Here is a 19,551-nt window from a genome sequence, read left to right on the forward strand (position 1 = left end):
CGCAGCTCATGGCCAGGCGTTCAATCACTCCTCCGGCACCCGGAAGTGGTCACCATGGGAACCGCTATTCGTTCCACACGGATCAACTTCCGCGTTCCACCGGGCAGTGACCTCATCGCCAAAACCACAGGCGAGCCCCCTGCATCAGCTGCACACAGGGAGAATAATGCACCAATACCTACACATATCAAAATACATGAATATACATAAAAACAAAATAACACAGAATGACATTAAATGAAACGATAATTTCAACAATACAATAAAGAAGCAGCATAAAAACTACAACTTATAACATGTTCCAATTGATCTTCTCATTAAGACCATTGGGGAAAATAGTTCCCAACCTCATGATCCATCTAGATTAGGCGGGGGAACATGATCAATTATAAAATGTTTAAACGAAGCCAGTGTATGGTTACATTCTTTAAAGTGTTTTGCAACAGGCTGATTGATCTGACGACCCAATAGCGTCAAGTATATGGCGGATCTATGTGCCGCCATTCGTTCACTGAATTTACGCGTGGTCTGACCCACGTAGTATAATCCACATGGGCAGACCACAACGTAAACCACAAACGAAGAACAACATGTCAAAACATAACGTATGTCATAGATCCTGTCGACATGGGGATGTCTGAAAGATTTACATGCAATCATGTGGCTACAGGTAGTACATTGACTGCACTTATAGCAGCCATGCGGTTTAGTGTACACATTACTGGGATTAGAGACATTTCTGCCCGTAATATCTAGCCTGTCACGCAAATTGCTTCCCCTACGGAAAGCCGTCACATGTCTCATATCATAGAGGCATGGTAAATCAGGATCTGATTTTCACTATAAGCCACAAAGCCATTGTGGCTCTTTGTACTATAGGGCTGGCAGTAGTGAAATCAGATGCCCATGGAATGATTTTCTCAATTTTTCTCATCGATGGTTTCAGAAGGGCTTGTCTAGGCAACCTGAGAATTTCATGTTTCTGTTTCCTAAGGGTTTGTAAATCATAACCTCTGACCACAAATTTCTCAATTAAATCATCTAATGCACAGGTTCTCAAACTCGGTCCTCAGGACCCCACACTGTCACGAACCTCGGGCAGCGGCGACCGCGCTTGTCCCTGCGGGTGGCCTGGTCTGCCCGGCGCCTCTCTTCCCCTGTCAGTCTCCGGCTTCAGCGGCGGGTCGGCGCTGCTCTCCGGCGGCTTCCCGGAAGCAAGGGCGCCGCCATCACAAGCAAGGGCAAGGAGGCGGAGCAGGTCTGACGTCACCTGCCTGCTCCGCCAATCAGGCTAGGGCGGGGAATTTAAAATCAGATACCAGGCAGAGATCCGATGCCTGAGTATCTTCGTTTCTCCTGTGGAAGCTATGATCCAGAGCTCCCTTGTCCCTGCAAGCATCCTGTGCTTCCAAGCATCCTGTCCCTGCAAGCATCCTGTGCTTCCAAGCATCCTGTCCCTGCAAGCATCCTGTGCTTCCAAGCATCCTGTGCCTACAAGCAACCTGTGCTTCCAAGCATCCTGTGCCTACAAGCAACCTGTGCTTCCAAGCATCCTGTGCCTACAAGCACCTCCGTGCCTCCAGTTACCTCCGTGTCTCCAAGCACCTCGTGCCTCCAAGCACCTCCGTGCCTCCAAGCACCTCCGTGCCTCCAAGCACCTCGTGCCTCCAAGCACCTCGTGCCTCCAAGCACCTCCGCGCCTCAAGCACCTCCGTGCCTCCAGTTACCTCCGTGCCTCCAGTTACCTCCGTGCCTCCAGTTACCTCCGTGCCTCCAAGCACCTCCGTGCCTCCAAGCACCTCGTGCCTCCAAGCACCCCGTGCCTCCAAGCACCTCCGCGCCTCAAAGCACCTCCGTGCCTCCAGTTACCTCCGTGTCTCCAAGCACCTCGTGCCTCCAAGCACCTCGTCCCTCCAAACACCTCGGTGTCTCCAAACACCTCCGTGCCTCCAAGCACCTCCGTGCCTCCAAACACCTCCGTGCCTCCAAGGGTCTCCCAGCACTCCCTGTACTCCCAGTACCTCAGTGCCTTCAATACCACAGTGTCTCTAATATCTCAGTACCCCAGCCTTCATTATTTCTACAAGTCTTGTCTTACAGGAGACCTACAAGAATTCCTCTGGGCCTCCCGCCTGCCGTCTTAGTTCTGCATGAGGAAGACCTACATCCGGCCATCTCTACTACGACCCAGTGGCGGTTCCTCTTCCCGGTCATCGGAAGAAGCCCCGAGTCCACAACACTCCCAAACCAGGTCAGTGATAGTATACTCAGGCCTCATGGACTCGGGGGATCGGAACACGGACTCTAGTGCCATCCAGAACCTGGCTTCTCGAGTGCAAAGTCAGGAAGCAGCACAAGGTCAGGTGATGCAGTACCTCCAGCAGTTGTCCGGGCGTCTGGATCAGATTCAGGCGTCTCTGGCCTCAGTAATTCCGGCTCCTGTTCCAGCAGTCGCACCAGTTGCCGTTGCCAGCAATGTTCAACCATCGGCCGGTGTCACTCCACGCCTTCAGTTGCCTACTCCGTCCCGCTATAATGGGAATCCCAAAAATTGTCGTGGTTTCTTGAACCAGTGCGAGGTACATTTCGAGCTACTTGCACACAACTTTCCTACAGACCGGTCCAAGGTAGCATATATTATTTCTCTGTTGGAAGGTTCTGCTTTGGATTGGGTGTCTCCATTATGGGAACGATCTGATCCCATGGTTTCCAACTACACCAACTTCATCTCGTCCTTTCGAAGGATTTTCGACGAGCCCGGCAGAATGACCACTGCTTCTTCCGATTTGCTCCGTGTTCGGCAGGGCGCCCGTTCCGTGGGCCAGTACGTGGTTCATTTCCAGACCATTGCTTCCGAACTACGCTGGAATAATGATGCCCTGAGAGCTGCCTTCTGGAACGGTCTTTCCGACCGGCTGAAAGACGAGCTGGTTACTAGAGATCTGCCGGATCCATTAGAAGATTTGATTTCCCTTTGCGTCAAGGTGGATCTTCGGATGCAGGAGCGTGGAAGAGAACGTAACCGTTCGGATCGTTCCAGGTTCCGGAATCCTACTCCTAGGCCGGTGGCCTCACCTAGCTCAGATGAGCCCATGCAAATTAACCGCTCCCGACTGTCTCCGGAAGAACGACAGCGTCGTCGTGAGGGTAAACTCTGCCTTTACTGTGGAGCCGCAGATCATTTTCTTAAATCTTGTAAAGTCCGTCCGGGAAACGGGCAGACCTAGCTTGTTCCGGAGGAGTCAAGCTGGGAGTTACGACAAAAGCTTCTCCAACTTCGGACTGCTTGCTTCCAGTAACTCTAGTCTCCAATTCAGTCTCCAGGTCTTGTGAAGCCCTATTGGATTCCGGAGCTGCAGGGAACTTCGTTTCTTCCTTCTGTGCCCAAAGTTTGGGTTTAAAGTTACGGCCTATCGAGCGGCCAATTTCACTGACGGCTATCAACGGGACTAGAATTTCCAAAGGTCTCATAATGTGGCGCACGGGGCCAGTTAAGCTGCGGGTCGGGGCTCTACATCAGGAAGATTTGGAACTCTTGGTAATCCCAGAAATGCCCCATGATCTGGTTCTTGGAATGCCTTGGCTGAAAAGTCATAACCCCCACATCGATTGGAAGTCGTCACAAATTCTGTCCTGGAGTTCCTTTTGTCACACTAATTGTCTTACTCCTGTTTGTCCGCTCCGTGTTACCTCCAAAACGGATGAAGAGCACATTCCGGAGGCATATCAAGGGTACAAGGACGTATTTTCGGAACAAGCTGCTGACCTGTTACCACCTCACAGGCCTTGGGACTGCCCTATTGACCTTGTCCCAGGGAAGACGCCACCTCGTGGTCGCACATATCCTCTGTCTCTTCCCGAGACTCAAGCCATGTCGGAGTATATTAAGTCCAATATGCTCAAGGGATTCATTCGCCCCTCTTCCTCCCCTGCTGGTGCAGGCTTCTTTTTCGTGAAGAAAAAGGACGGGGGGTTGAGACCATGCATCGACTACCGCGGCCTAAACGACATTACTATTAAGAATAAATACCCCTTGCCACTAATCACAGAGTTATTTGATAGGGTTCGTGGTGCCCGCATTTTTTCAAAACTCGACTTGAGAGGAGCTTATAATCTTATACGCATCCGAGAGGGGGATGAATGGAAGACTGCCTTTAATACCCGAGATGGGCATTACGAATACTTGGTGATGCCGTTTGGTCTTAGTAATGCTCCCGCGGTTTTCCAGGGATTCGTCAACGAAATCTTTCGTGATATGCTGTATCAGAGCGTTGTGGTATATCTGGACGACATACTGATTTTTTCCAAGAATCTTGTCGAACACAGGACTCAAGTCAAAGAGGTGCTACACCGTTTACAAGAGAATCATCTCTACGCCAAGCTTTCCAAATGTACCTTTGAAGTAACATCTATTCCGTTCCTCGGTTATGTCATCTCGGGGACGGAGCTTCGCATGGATCCGGAAAAGTTGTCGGCCATTCGTGATTGGACTCAGCCTCTTTCCCTGAAAGCAATACAAAGGTTCCTGGGCTTTGCGAACTACTACAGGAAATTCATTAAAGGTTTCTCCACCATTGTTGCACCCATTACTGCCCTGACGAGAAAGGGTTCTAATCCTAGTTTGTGGCCTCCGGAAGCCATTGTAGCTTTTTCTCGCTTAAAGTTAGCTTTCACGACGGCTCCAGTTCTCCAACAACCAAATTTCGAGGAACCCTTCTTCTTAGAAGTTGATGCATCTTCAGTCGGGGTGGGGGCTGTCCTCTCCCAGCATTCCTCTGATAAGAAATTACATCCGTGTGGCTTCCACTCTCGTAAATTCTCTCCAGCCGAACGAAATTACTCTATTGGAGACCAGGAACTCTTGGCAATCAAATCTGCCTTGGAAGAATGGAGATATCTTCTAGAAGGGGCTAAACATGTGTTTACCATCTACACGGATCACAAGAATTTACTGTACATCAAATCCGCACAATGTTTGAATCCTCGCCAGGCGAGATGGGCACTTTTCTTTTCCCGATTCTCGTTCATTATCAAGTACCGTGCCGGGACTCTCAATATTAAAGCAGATGCGCTTTCCCGTTCACAGGTTCCCACAGACGAGGATGAACCTCCGGAGCGGGGTTTAATTCTGAATCCAGTTTCTGTCTCTGCTGCTTTAACTACTCCAGCTCCTCCTCCTGGAAGAATGTCCGTACCAGCTAGATTCCGCCCAGGAATACTACGGTGGGTCCATAACTCCAAGTTTTCCGGTCATCCCGGCGCTCAGAAGATGTACAAGTTTCTGCAAAGGTCTTACTGGTGGAACACCATGAGGAAGGATGTACAAGATTGCGTTAATTCATGTCCCCAATGTACACAACATAAATCTCCTCGTCTGCCTCCTGCAGGGTTACTTCGTCCTCTGCCTATCCCTGTGAGACCCTGGACTCACATTTCCATGGACTTCATCACTGACTTGCCCTGTTCCAAGGGTTGCAACACCGTTTGGGTTATCGTTGACCGTTTTTCGAAGATGGCACACTTTGTGCCCTTGACTGGTCTTCCGACAGCACCGAAACTGGCTCTATTGTTTATCCGAGAACATTTTCGTTTGCATGGGTTGCCACAAGAGATTGTTTCTGACCGTGGAGTACAGTTCACCGCCAGGTTTTGGAAAGCCCTTTGTTCAACTCTACACATTAAACTTAAGTTTTCGTCGGCTTATCATCCCCAAACAAATGGACAAACGGAACGAGTCAATCAAGATCTAGAGACTTTTCTTCGGTTGTATCTCTCTCCTTCACAGGACAACTGGGTGGAGTTGTTGCCTTGGGCGGAGTTTGCCCATAACCATTTGTTTCATTCTTCCACTGGGGAATCACCATTTTTCGTCAACTACGGGTTCCATCCCCGTGTTCCGGAATTTCCAAGCCTTCCGATAATAGAGGTTCCTGCTGTAGCGTCCACTCTACGACACTTTGGACAAATTTGGAGAAAGGTTCATGCTAATCTTAAGCAGGTTTCTGTTCGGTACAAGTTCTTTGCAGATAAGAAACGGCAAGCCGCACCTCAATATAAAGTTGGGGACAGGGTATGGCTGTCCACACGGAATCTCCGGTTGAAGGTGCCCACCATGAAATTCGCTCCAAGGTTCATCGGTCCTTACCCTGTGCTACAAGTCTTAAATCCTGTGGTCTGTAAACTGGGTTTGCCTGCCCATCTTCGCATACCTAACGCCTTCCATGTTTCTCTACTCCGTCCCCTCATACTGAATCGATTCCACTCAGCACTCCCAAGGCCAACGTCCGTAGTGGCAGAAGCTGGAGCGGAGTTTGAAATCAAAGCTATTCTGGACTCTCGTTATCTTCATAAAAAATTACAGTACTTGGTGGACTGGAAGGGTTATGGACCTGAGGAGAGAAGTTGGATTGGGGCTACTGAAGTAACGGCTCCTCGTCTGATTCGGATCTTCCACTCCAGACATCCGACTAAGCCCGGGAAGTGTCCAGGGGCCACTCCTGGAGGAGGGGGTACTGTCACGAACCTCGGGCAGCGGCGACCGCGCTTGTCCCTGCGGGTGGCCTGGTCTGCCCGGCGCCTCTCTTCCCCTGTCAGTCTCCGGCTTCAGCGGCGGGTCGGCGCTGCTCTCCGGCGGCTTCCCGGAAGCAAGGGCGCCGCCATCACAAGCAAGGGCAAGGAGGCGGAGCAGGTCTGACGTCACCTGCCTGCTCCGCCAATCAGGCTAGGGCGGGGAATTTAAAATCAGATACCAGGCAGAGATCCGATGCCTGAGTATCTTCGTTTCTCCTGTGGAAGCTATGATCCAGAGCTCCCTTGTCCCTGCAAGCATCCTGTGCTTCCAAGCATCCTGTCCCTGCAAGCATCCTGTGCTTCCAAGCATCCTGTCCCTGCAAGCATCCTGTGCTTCCAAGCATCCTGTGCCTACAAGCAACCTGTGCTTCCAAGCATCCTGTGCCTACAAGCAACCTGTGCTTCCAAGCATCCTGTGCCTACAAGCACCTCCGTGCCTCCAGTTACCTCCGTGTCTCCAAGCACCTCGTGCCTCCAAGCACCTCCGTGCCTCCAAGCACCTCCGTGCCTCCAAGCACCTCGTGCCTCCAAGCACCTCGTGCCTCCAAGCACCTCCGCGCCTCAAGCACCTCCGTGCCTCCAGTTACCTCCGTGCCTCCAGTTACCTCCGTGCCTCCAGTTACCTCCGTGCCTCCAAGCACCTCCGTGCCTCCAAGCACCTCGTGCCTCCAAGCACCCCGTGCCTCCAAGCACCTCCGCGCCTCAAAGCACCTCCGTGCCTCCAGTTACCTCCGTGTCTCCAAGCACCTCGTGCCTCCAAGCACCTCGTCCCTCCAAACACCTCGGTGTCTCCAAACACCTCCGTGCCTCCAAGCACCTCCGTGCCTCCAAACACCTCCGTGCCTCCAAGGGTCTCCCAGCACTCCCTGTACTCCCAGTACCTCAGTGCCTTCAATACCACAGTGTCTCTAATATCTCAGTACCCCAGCCTTCATTATTTCTACAAGTCTTGTCTTACAGGAGACCTACAAGAATTCCTCTGGGCCTCCCGCCTGCCGTCTTAGTTCTGCATGAGGAAGACCTACATCCGGCCATCTCTACTACGACCCAGTGGCGGTTCCTCTTCCCGGTCATCGGAAGAAGCCCCGAGTCCACAACACTCCCAAACCAGGTCAGTGATACACACGGTGCATGTTTTGCAGGTCTCCTCACAGAATTACAAGTGAAATAATTAACTCCACCTGTGGACCTTTTAAAATGTGTCAGTGAGTAATTAATACACCTGTGCACCTGCTGGGTGACCTGCAAAACATGCACTGTGTGGGGTCCTGAGGACCGAGTTTGAGAACCACTGATCTAATGCTTTTGGTAATTTAGCCGGATCACTTGTGATGCGAGCACATCGCATCATTTGTGATCGTGGAAGACCCTTTTTCAAGGCATCCGGATGATGACTATACGCCATGAGAAAGGTATTTCTATCTGTCAATTTGTGATGGACAGTGGTTTCAAAAACCCCATTGTTCAAAATTATATTAACATCCAGAAACACCGCCACAGATGAATCACCTTTGTATGTGAACTTAATCGGTGAGTCCAAGCCATTGATCTCCTCCATCAGTGTCACAAATCTCTCCTTTCCCCCCGTCCAAAGTAAGAATATATCATCTATGTATCTGGTGTACCAGAATATATAGTCACTAGCATCTGGATTGTACAGGAACATTTTTTTCTTCCTTTTGGAACATGTAAATATTAGCATACGAGGGGGCCACGGACGAACCCATGGCACACCCTCGTAGCTGTAAAAAGAACTGCCCGTCAAACAGGAAATAATTCCTGTTCAACGTAAGTTCAAGCAAATGAAGAAATAAATCATGATTAAATGACACACTCGGAAGAAATTGGACAAGAAAATCGCTCATAGCTGACATACCCTCCGCGTGAGGTATAGATGTATACAGACTGGATACATCCAGACAACACATCAGGGTATCAGCAGGAATATCTCTAAGCTCTGATAGTTGATTTAAAAAGGACGTTGTGTCTTTAAGAAACAATTTATTTTTAGGCAACAGTGGTTGAACAATGCAATCCAGCAACTGGGATACTGGCTGGAACAAAGAATTACGAGCTGAGATAATGGGGCGGCCCGGCGGACACAGAGGGTTTTTATGTAATTTTGTATAAAACCGGTACCACCGGATGTACAACCATAAGAGCATCATACACTTTACTGGGGATGAACCCATTATCAGGGGCAGATTTCAGAATGCATTGAAGCTCCCTCTGGTATTTAACTGTGCGATCATTCACCAATTTTCTATAAACCGCTGTGTCCGCGAGCTGCGACAGAATCTCAGCACGGTAAACATCCAAATCTTGTAATACAATTTCCCCGCCTTTATCGGCAGGGCAAATAACAATATCCTCATAAGAGGTCAGGTTTTGTAATGCATTCATTTCGGCTTTAGATAAATTATATTTAACTTTCCCTGGAGCAGCAATAAAACTCTGCACGGACCCATCTAATAATCTATTAAAGGTCCTTAGGGATGCGTTACTGGATACCGGATCAAACCTAGACCTCGAGGCAGATTTAATGAATGTATCAAACACATTAGACTCAAAGCTTAATTGTTGCTTATCCTGAAAAAATTATTTTAATCTAAGTTTCCTAGCAAAATGGTGAGAGTCACATGTCCAACTGTAGGCATCATAACAATTCGTAGGCTCAAAGCTTAACCCTTTGTTAAGGACCACTAGTTCCAGTGGTTCCAGCTTCCTTTTCGACAAGTTAAATACTAGGTTTTCTTTTTGTCCACCGCCTTGCGGCTTCCTCTGGTTTTGGCCCCCCCGACGGGTGGGAGCTCTGCGGGAGCTGTGTCAGACCCTTTCCTGGATTTTCCTAAAGGGACATTAAACCTCTTAGATATATCATCAGATTCAGAAACAATTAAATCACTGTCACTGTTGGAACTTTGTACATCGGACTTAGAAATTGCCCCCTCCTTTGCCAAGGTCTTCGCCGGCGGTAAACACTTTGTTCCTGTCGAGACGTATCTGTGCCTGATAGCCATTTGTAGACACGATTGTCCTCATAATCATTGTCCACAGTATACTTTTTGCCTTTCTTAAATTTAATAAGATTGCGTTTATATTGTTCGCACTGCACTTCAATTTTATTGAGCCAATCCTGACAAGATTTTGACATGTTGTTCTTCGTTTGTGGTTTACGTTGTGGTCTGCCCATTTGGATTATACTACGTGTGTCAGACCAGGCGTAAATTTAGTGAACGAATGGTGGCACATAGATCCGCCATACACTTGACGCTATTGGGTCGTCAGATCAATCAGCCTGTTGCAAAACACTTTAAAGAATGTAACCATACACTGGCTTCGTTTAAACATTTTATAATTGATCATGTTCCCCCGCCTATTAGGGGAGGGTGATAGAGCTAAAATGTTACTAATTAAAGAATCTAGATGGATCATGAGGTTGGGAACTATTTTCCCCAATGGCCTTAATGAGAAGATCAATTGGAACATGTTATAAGTTGTAGTTTTTATGCTGCTTCTTTATTGTATTGTTGAAATTATCGTTTCATTTAATGTCATTCTGTGTTATTTTGTTTTTATGTGTATTCATGTATTTTGATATGTGTAGGTATTGGTGCATTATTCTCCCTGTGTGCAGCTGATTCAGGGGGCTCGCCTGTGGTTTTGGCGATGAGGTCACTGCCCGGTGGAACGCTGAAGTTGATCCGTGTGGAACGCATAGCGGTTCCCATGGTGACCACTTCCGGGTGCCGGAGGAGTGATTGAACGCCTGGCCATGAGCTGCGAGCGCTGCTGCTACAGCTGTTACAGGTGAGTATGATTGCGTGTGGGGGATTTAAGCAGGGTTGTTTGTACACTGCATAGATTGGTGTTGTCCTGAGGAAGGGGCAGAGTCCCCGAAGACGTTTGACCATTTGCCAATACATTGTGTTTGTCAAGTTAGAAGTCTCCTGAATGCCTTTATTTTGGAACCTATATATATATATATATATATATATATATAGTGGATTTGGACACAATCCTCTTTATACAACATTCATGCATTTACAGTAACTTGAGAGCTCATTGTTGTTCAGTTGCAGGACCCTTTATGAAATACCTTATTTCAATATACTGCCAAACATGGGATTCAAATCTATGACCTGTTGCATTCCAGTCAAACACCCTACTCATTGAGCTACTTGATCCTGCATAAAAATTGTGAGAACTATATGAAGCTGCTTGTATTTTGAAAACAAAAATCAACGCTGATCATTTATTTTTTCTTCTCAAAGTACAAGGTACGCTTCAAATAGAATTCTGTAGCTTAGAATTATCTACTGTAGCTTTCTATGCAGGGGCAGATAGCTCAATGAATAGAGGGAGATGGGTATACAGGCAATGGGTTCGAATCCTGGGTATGTCATCTTGAAATGTAATATAGGACAATGTGACTCAATAACAAAGAGCTATCAAGTTACGTTCATGAATATTGTATAGGTAGTAGCAACGGAAGGGGTGGGGTGTGAGACAGGGGCGGCCAGGAGATGCTGGGCTTCAAAATGGGGGAAAGTTGCAAGTGAAAGTAATTAAAACAGATAATTGTCAAGAGCCGCCAACATCTACTGACCATGCATTCGCTGTAGCCATTGCTGGGGAGGGAGCTGGAGGAACTTTCTGCCAGTTACTTTTGCAAAGTGTAGCCCATGGGCTACAGCAGCACAATGCCATCTTCAGATAGAGTTAGCCGCTGGGGCCATACTTGGCATCACATCCCCCATAGCAACCTAAGGGAGCTGCGGCTGCTATCAGAAATAGAGAGCTTGTCCCTCCTTCTTACATTTAGGTGATATTTATTAATTGTGGGCAACCTCCTAATATGGGTGTTTTCAAGGAATTTTAATGCTACTGTAAATAGGCATTGACATTTTCAAAAGCAGACTCAGTACAAAATAAGACCTGCCTATACTCCCACCTTATCTGAGACTCTGGACAGTGCCACCACTATCCGGAGGAATGGTAGACTGATACATTAATGTAATTACCAGAAGAATAAGGTAATGTAATCTATACTGTTAGGGGATTAGTGTATGTGTTATGGTTTCGTTGGCCCTATGCCACCAGAAACTACTGTTGTGAGGTCTTTCCTAGCAACCAGTGTATGTGAGCACTGAGGACATGGAGAACATATCATGATAATTGTGCTTATAATACATTCCGCTGTTATTTTCCTGTTTCAGAACCAGTGCCTCGAGGCAGAGGAGCTGATCTACAGTCATTTTGTCGTCTGTAATGACACACAGGAGACACTGCGGTTTGGCCAGTTGGATACGGACGAGAACATAGTGTTGGCTAGCCTCCACAGCCACCAGTACTGCTGGCGCTCACACAAGTCCCCACAGGTACAAAGTCATTTCCAAGCCGCCCAATACATTTCATTAAGCCTTTCATACATTTTCTCATGGTTTCATTTTTAGAAATACCATAGCAAAATGAAAAGAACAAGTGGTTTCCCCCAAAGTATTTAGTGATCTGAGAGCTATGTCGTGCTGCACGCTAGCAGTCAGAGTTGGCAAGTGTGCTTATTGATATTTACTACGTCACGAGTGCATAGTCTGTCTTATGCTTCAGCATTAATGTCATTGTTCATCATTTAAGCATAATGGAACACTGTTGACGTTTGTATATTCAAATATTAAATAGATCATAAAGGCCACTTTTAAGACTTTAAGCAGGACCTAAGTGGTCAAAAAGGTGATTCAGATATATATACAGGTTGAGTATCCCTTATCCAAAATGCTTGGGACCAGAGGTATTTTGGATATCGGATTTTTCCGTATTTTGGAATAATTGCATCCCATAATGAGATATCATGGTGATGGGACCTAAATCTAAGCACAGAATGCATTTATGTTACATATACACCTTATACACACAGCCTGAAGTCAATTTTAGCCAATATTTTTAATAACTTTGTGCATTAAACAAAGTGTGTGTACATTCACACAATTCATTTATGTTTCATATACACCTTATACACACAGCCTGAAGGTCATTTAATACAATATTTTTTATAACTTTGTGTATTAAAGTTTGTGTACATTGAGCCATCAGAAAACAAAGGTTTCACTATCTCACTCAAAAAAGTCCGTATTTCGGAATATTCCGTATTTTGGAATATTTGGATAGGGGATACTCAACCTGTAATATGAAACACTAATTTCAAATGTGCTAGATCAATATATACAGGCTGTCCAGTGTGTGAGTATATGTCTGTCTGTCTATCTATCTATCATGCATAAATAGAAATTAAATGGGAAGGGATGAAAAACAGAGGAGGGTAGTCCTGCTCAAGAGAGCTTGCATTCTAATGGGACAGGTAGGACTCTTGGTAGTAGGGAGGCATAGAGTGTTTAAGTCAGTAGTAGATTGGTAGAAATTACCTTGTGGTCCAGTTAACTTGAGTCAAGTGTGTTTTACCGGAGCGTTTGAAGGAATGGAAGCTGTGGATAAGTCAGGCTAAATTTACTAAATGAGGAGGTGTACAGTAAAATGTTGGGGCGTGAGGACAAAGCCTTGAAGGACCCCAACAGTAAGAAGAAGAGAGGAGAAGAATGAGGCGGTGGAACTTGAGACAGAGAAGGAACAGGTGGAAAGATAAGAAGAGAATCATGAGAGGGCCATGTCATAATTGCTGGTTTAGTGTAGAGAGCATAGAAAAAGATAATGGTGCACATTGTTAAAGGCTGCCAGAAGATGAAGAAGCATGAAGACCATGAAATGGCTCTTGTTGACTTTGGTCAGGAAGATTCTTCTGTCAAGGCGATGGGGGTCAAAGGGAGTTTGGAGAGGGTCAGTTTGTGAGTTTTCAGAGAAGAAGGTGGTAAGGCCAGTATAAGACCCTCTTAACGTCTTAGAGGCAAAGGGAAAAAACATGCTGATTGAGGCTCAGATACTAATCTCTGCATATCTGTGGAGCTATTAGAGTAGCACAGAAGTCACCAAGATGTCCACTTGTGGCTAAATGAGTGTAAGGGGTGGGTCGTTATTTGTCATGGGAGAGGAGACTGAATTGTGGCGTATTCAGAGGTAAGTGTCTGGTGATTTCAGGTAAATTTCTTGCACCCAGGATAGGAGTAATGGGCTGATAGTGATGAAAGCTGCTCACAAGTGCACGCACAGGGGTGGTACCGCCAAGTAGACATGGCCGACTTTCAATACAGGCAGAATACAGGTGCACAATGCAGCTGCTTTGCGTGTGACTTTGAATTAGATCTTTTGTGTCTCCTCACTGAGCGCCAAAATAAACTGGGAAAGGGAGGAAGACTAAAGGGCCCCATACACTAGAACGATAATGCCCGATTTCGACCTTTCGGGTCGATAAATCGGATGTAAAGTGGCAAATCGGATGTGTTTTACATCCGGTCCCATGAGCATCGGATGGGAGCCCCTAGGTCGTTAGTCCTGCACTCATGATATGTCGGTTCCCGCAGGCATGGCTGGGATCGCATAAGATAGATCTTATGCAAAAGGACCGCATATGATGTATCCTATGCGATCCTGCCGCCCGAGAGGCTGCCGGGCGGTTCAAGGGAAATCGTATGCGACATGAGGGTCCGACGTGTCGCTGTAGTGTATGGGGCCCGTAACTGAGGGAGAGGTGTTACAAAAACGTGCAGCTTATCGGCCAGGCTGTACACATAGGTAAAACCTGATACCACTATACTTAGATAGAATTTGCGATAGGCCCCATAAAGAACTTTTTGGAACTTAGGGGTCTATTTACTAAGCCTTGGACGGAGATAAAGTACCAGCCAACCAGCTCCTAACTGTCATTTTTCAAACCCAGCCTGTGACATGACAGTTAAGAGCTGATTGGCTGGTACTTTATCTCCGTCCAAGGCTGAGTAATTAGGCCCTTTGATTATGGTCTCCATAAAGGCCATTTATCCATTGTACATGTTGACTGCAGGCAGACAACATGGCGTGTGTGCATATTTAAATACACAATATAAACTCTGCAGGACATTAGAATATTCTCTAGATCCCGTTTCCCCTCCAATAAGATCTGACGAGCAGGATTTTTAAATGTTGTTATAGGCTGCTTTGGCATGTGTATACAATTCTGTTCTCAAACAAGGTGATTACGTGTTTGTAGAAGGTTTGGAGCATGATGTAAATGAAACTAGTCTAAACTAACCAAGGACCCAAAATAACGTATTTAGCAGAACATGGTGTTTTATCAGATTGTGGAGTAGAATGCCTTAAATCACCTTCTAAAAATTCCATGGCTACTCTTAGTTTCATAAACACCTCATTACACCGTGCTCGCATAATACACAAAGGTTGTTTTCAAGATGTAATGATATAGTTTATACAGGTTTTATTCCAGCATATTACAGTGCTTTTATGATGCTTTCTGGCAGTTTTCTTCTTTCATGTACTGTATTTGAAGTAGCAGCCACAGGTTTAATTTATTCTTTAGACTTTAAAGTGAACCTGTCATCTGCACATTCTGAAAGTTGTATGTTCACTTTCTCTAACAGAACTATAGAGAGTGAGTATAAAGTATTTGGGACTATTTGGGGTATATTCAATTAGCGTTGGATCCATTCAGACATGTATTTGTCGGAATGGATCCGACAACCCCTATTCAATCTCATCTCAATTCGACTTTTTCAAGGCGAATTGAGATGAGGGGCCCAGAGGAGGAGAGGGGGGGGGGAGCCGCGGGGAGACCAGCGGAGACAGCCGCCGGCAGACGGAGGAGATCAGCGCTACAGTAGCGCTGTAGGAGGATGTCACACAGCCGCCCAACCTCACGGCAGTGTCCACCCGGCTCCAGCAAGCGTGACCTCACTTGCTGGAGCCGGGTGGAAGCTGCCGAGAGCGGCGCTGCTGTGAGACATCCTGCTGCAGCGCTGTGCTGTAGCGCTGATCTCCCCTATATGCCCGCGGCTGTCCCCCAGCTCCCCGCGGCTCCCCCACCCCCCTCCTCCTCTGGTTCCCACATCTCAGTCCGACATGTTTTTATGTCGGACTGAGATGGTCGAAAAGGGGGCCAAAACCGCACGTGGATCGGCATCTATTCCACGTGCTTTTCGACAAGTCGAATACCTCAACTTGTCAAAAATATTGAATAGGTTGGAACCCCTTCCGACCTAAAAAAAGTCGAAAACTGCCATCTCTTCAACAGACGGCAGCTTTCGATGTCAATTGAATATACCCCTTTGTCTTCTATCACAGGCATTCCCAACTTGGTTTTCAAGGCACACTAACTGTCCGGGTTTTAGTGCTAGCCATGCTTGAGCACAGGTAACTTTATTAGTACCTTGGTTATTTTGATTGAAAAGGGATGTAGTCAGGTGACCGGCGGTTGGGATCCCAATGCCAGGATGCCAGCAGGGAGCCCAGGGCTATTCCCACTAGTGGGTGTCCACGACGCCCATAGAGTGGGAATAGGACTTATGGCGAGCTCAAGGGGCTTTTTGCGCTCGCCCCCCCTGGCGGCCGGGATCCCGGCATCAGTATGCGGACCGCCGGGATCCTGACTGCCGGTCAACCAAACCCCAACCCGTGCTGAAGCTTGGATATTTCTAAAACCTGCAGTGTTAGTGTGCCATGAGGACCGATGTTGGGAATGCCTCTTCTAGCAGATATCAACATAAACAACCCAGTTCTAGAAACAGGCGAGCCTGCAAGGGGCTTTGTTGCGCTCACCCGACTGCCGGCATCCTGGCGGCTGGGATCCCGACGTTGGTATGCTGACCGACGGGATCCCGACCGACGGTCACCTGACCCCACCCCGTGCTGAAGCTTGGATATCTCTAAAACCTGCACTGTTAGTGGGCCATGAGGACCGAGGTTGGGAATGCCTCTTCTACCAGATATCAACATAAACAACCCAGTTCTAGAACCAGGCTCATTATGAACACTCCATACGGTATTGCCCGAGTGCTAATAACTCAACTAGGGCAGAATAGAGCAATACTCGGGCAGCAGACAGTATTGTGACATACAAATATGTAGTGTACAGTAGGGAAAGATGAAGATCCCCTGGTACACAAACGGGGTAGCTTCCAGGTTCTTTTACTATCTACAGTTTATTAATAAATAGCTTTTCAGATCTGCTATAATACAAAATTGAAACTTAGAAACTCCTGTAACTAATATTTGTGAAAAAGGCTTTAGAAGGTCATTGAAGGGCAAGGTCATATTTTACCCGTTATTGGAAAACATGGCGTGTCTTTATAAACATTAAGGAAATAGCATAAAATAGGGCAGGGGTTGGCACTAGGTGGCAACCGAGGAAGTTTTGAGTGGCAGCGATAGGGTCAGTCCTCTCTCCTCCTATGTGCTCTGTGCTGTTCCTCTCCACCTACTCCTCATTCTTCCCTCACTGAGGAGACATATTGAGTGCTCTAGACCCTTTCCAGACCAAAGAATTAATGTATGGCCTGCATATCCAGAAAAAGCTAGGGCTCTGGTAAGCAAACTTTACCACAGTTAGTCCTGTTCACAAGCGTATAACAGTAAATCATACTGACATCTATGAAGAGAGAAGGCACAAACTTTTTAGTATGTGTTGTAATAGTGGCATCACTCTGGAACTTCTTTAGCTAGTAATGTACCCAAAAAGAAAAATATTGCCTACCCCTGAAATAGGGCATGGGTAAGCAGAGAAGGACTGTATGGCTGGTATGAAGCGTAGAGCAATGAATGTAATGGTATGTCCAGTGCATATTTTACGGGGTAAATGATGTACTGTAACTGGAATCACTATTTTTGTCTTAAAGTTTCAGTAAGAGGGATGGGTTTGCAGGGGGGCATATGAGATTGATATGAATGGAACTGTTGGTATGCGGGAGAACGTAAAACCCTGTGGGAGGGAACCTCTGAAGGAACGTTGCCTTGTGGGACTATTCTGGCTTTTGGGTTTGGAATGTAGTATGTAAAGTATGTTAATTGTCAACTCTTTGAAATGCCCAATTTTAAATGAGTCCTCCCCCAGCCTCCACCTCAGTCTGGGAAGTCCTCAGTAAGGAACTATCTTCACCATTACATTCCTCGTTTTAAGGATATCCATGTTTGAGTGCAGGTGGTTAAATCAAATTGTCTGAAGTACTAATTAAATCTACTATGATCAAGCAGGAATAGCCTTAAAACCTAGATTTTAATGGTGGAGTGTGGGAACCTCTGGCTTAGGGTATAGAAGATTAATGTGGATGCTCTGGACACTAAATTGATCGAAGGGTAAAAACTGTTATTAAACTGCAGATAAAGGTGAGTGAAATATTTATCTGCATAGCTCATGTAATTAATTTCAGAATGCAGAATTATGAAGCTGAAACTTCCAATTTAGGACTAAGTAGGGTTGTCCATTGATGGTAAGCAACCGTCAATGGTCTGATGGTGAGTGGTCCCCCCATCCCCATTGGTGGGAGGACACCAATGGTAAACATACAGTAGGTGGCTGATCCCCGATGGCGAGTGTCAGCCTCACTATACACATGCGTGGGTGCTATCTGCGCATTGTCAAACTATCGACTGATTCTTTCCAGTGCGGTTAACTCATTGATGCTCTCCTTTAGGACTGAATGATGTAGAAAAGTTAATCCGGTATATATGGACATTTGAGCCTGAATGTACTGGGGAGATGACCATATGGTCAGATTAATGACATAGGGAAATGGCTATATAAATAAAGTTCAATAAAAAAAAAAATACATTAAAGCGCTTCTTTATATTAAATTATGTGTTGTTGTTTTTTTCAATTCAATAGTTTTTATTGATTTTTCTGTTTTTTACCATAACAAAAAAGCAAACACCAAAACAAAAAAACAAAAAAACACATTTCCTAGACTAGGGAATACACAGATTCTCTGCACTAATAACAACCACTATAACAGTAAAGAAGTGCAGGCTTGAATTTCGAGACACATATCTTTCAAGTTGGAAATAATGTCGCAAGTCATCACAGACCACACAGGTATTGTATACAGAATCACTTATGGCAACGAGACATAGTTAAGCAACAAATCACACAACAAAAAGTACTGGCAGAGGGGCGGCTGGTCGCAGGCGCCAAAAAACAGCATAACGGCAGGCGAGGAAACTCTCCCGGTGTAGATCTAATATCACAATCCCTCTCCAACCCTCCGGTATATGTCTAACCCTCCACATAGACATGGAGCACACAGTGGCGAGTGCTCAGCCACTCCGGTTCAGTGAGTATGGGGACTCAAGCCATCTACCCCACAGGTCTTGGTATTTTTCCTCGCCTTCCTGGCTAAGTATACGTACTTCTCATGATAGGCTTGTATCATTAACAAGCGCAACCCAGGACTGTACTGTGGGCGTATCTTTGGCCAGCCAGAGTCTGGCAATGCACACCTTAGCCAGGCCACAGAGATTAATTACATAGCGTCTAGCAGGGGGGTCCAAGGCATCCTCCTCTATAGCTGATAACACACATGTCAACGGGGAGCATACAGATGAAGGAATGCCAGTCGACACCAGGGCGTTAATGACACCAGACCAAAATACGGCAATCTTGGGGCAGAGCCAGATAATGTGCCAGAAATCTGCATCCAGACTGCCACACTTAGGACATCTGGTAGAATTAATACCCCCTATGTGGCACAATCGCACTGGTGTCATATATACTCTGTGTATAATAAACAGTTGGATTTGTTGGTATCTATTGGTGGTGGTAGAGAAACGTGGAGAGCATAGAGCACCCTCCCATATCTCATCAGAGATGGAGCCCAGATCAGATTCCCACTTATTCCTACGAAGGAATAACGGGTCAGAGTAGTGAGATCGAAGTACACTTGTATAAATATTGGATACCAGATGTCCATTCACCAGGGTCTGTAGGAGAGACTTGACTGGGGAGTCAATAATCATTGGAGGGGTATCGGGAAACTGTGCGTTAATCGCATGTCTCAACTGCAGGTAACAGTAGAAATGAGAAGAGGATATATTGTATTCCTGTTGGAG

General features: G+C 46.5%; 1 protein-coding gene and 1 long non-coding RNA gene across 7 annotated transcripts in view; one reads left to right on the forward strand and one right to left on the reverse strand.

Moving 5' to 3' along the window:
* The window catches only part of VPS13B (vacuolar protein sorting 13 homolog B), a 1,616,194-nt gene that overhangs the window by 1,432,569 nt on the left and 164,074 nt on the right, over positions 1-19,551 (forward strand). For all 5 annotated transcript variants that reach the window (XM_063924187.1, XM_063924188.1, XM_063924189.1 and 2 more), the window contains exon 43: positions 11,790-11,951. In XM_063924187.1, coding sequence (XP_063780257.1) covers positions 11,790-11,951 — 162 coding nt within the window. The remainder of the gene's footprint in view (positions 1-11,789; positions 11,952-19,551) is intronic.
* LOC134928452 (uncharacterized) overlaps positions 1-19,551 on the reverse strand; it is a 128,688-nt gene that overhangs the window by 107,363 nt on the left and 1,774 nt on the right. The window lies entirely within an intron of this gene.

Source organism: Pseudophryne corroboree, chromosome 5 (assembly GCF_028390025.1).
Source record: "Pseudophryne corroboree isolate aPseCor3 chromosome 5, aPseCor3.hap2, whole genome shotgun sequence".
NCBI lineage: Eukaryota > Metazoa > Chordata > Amphibia > Anura > Myobatrachidae > Pseudophryne > Pseudophryne corroboree.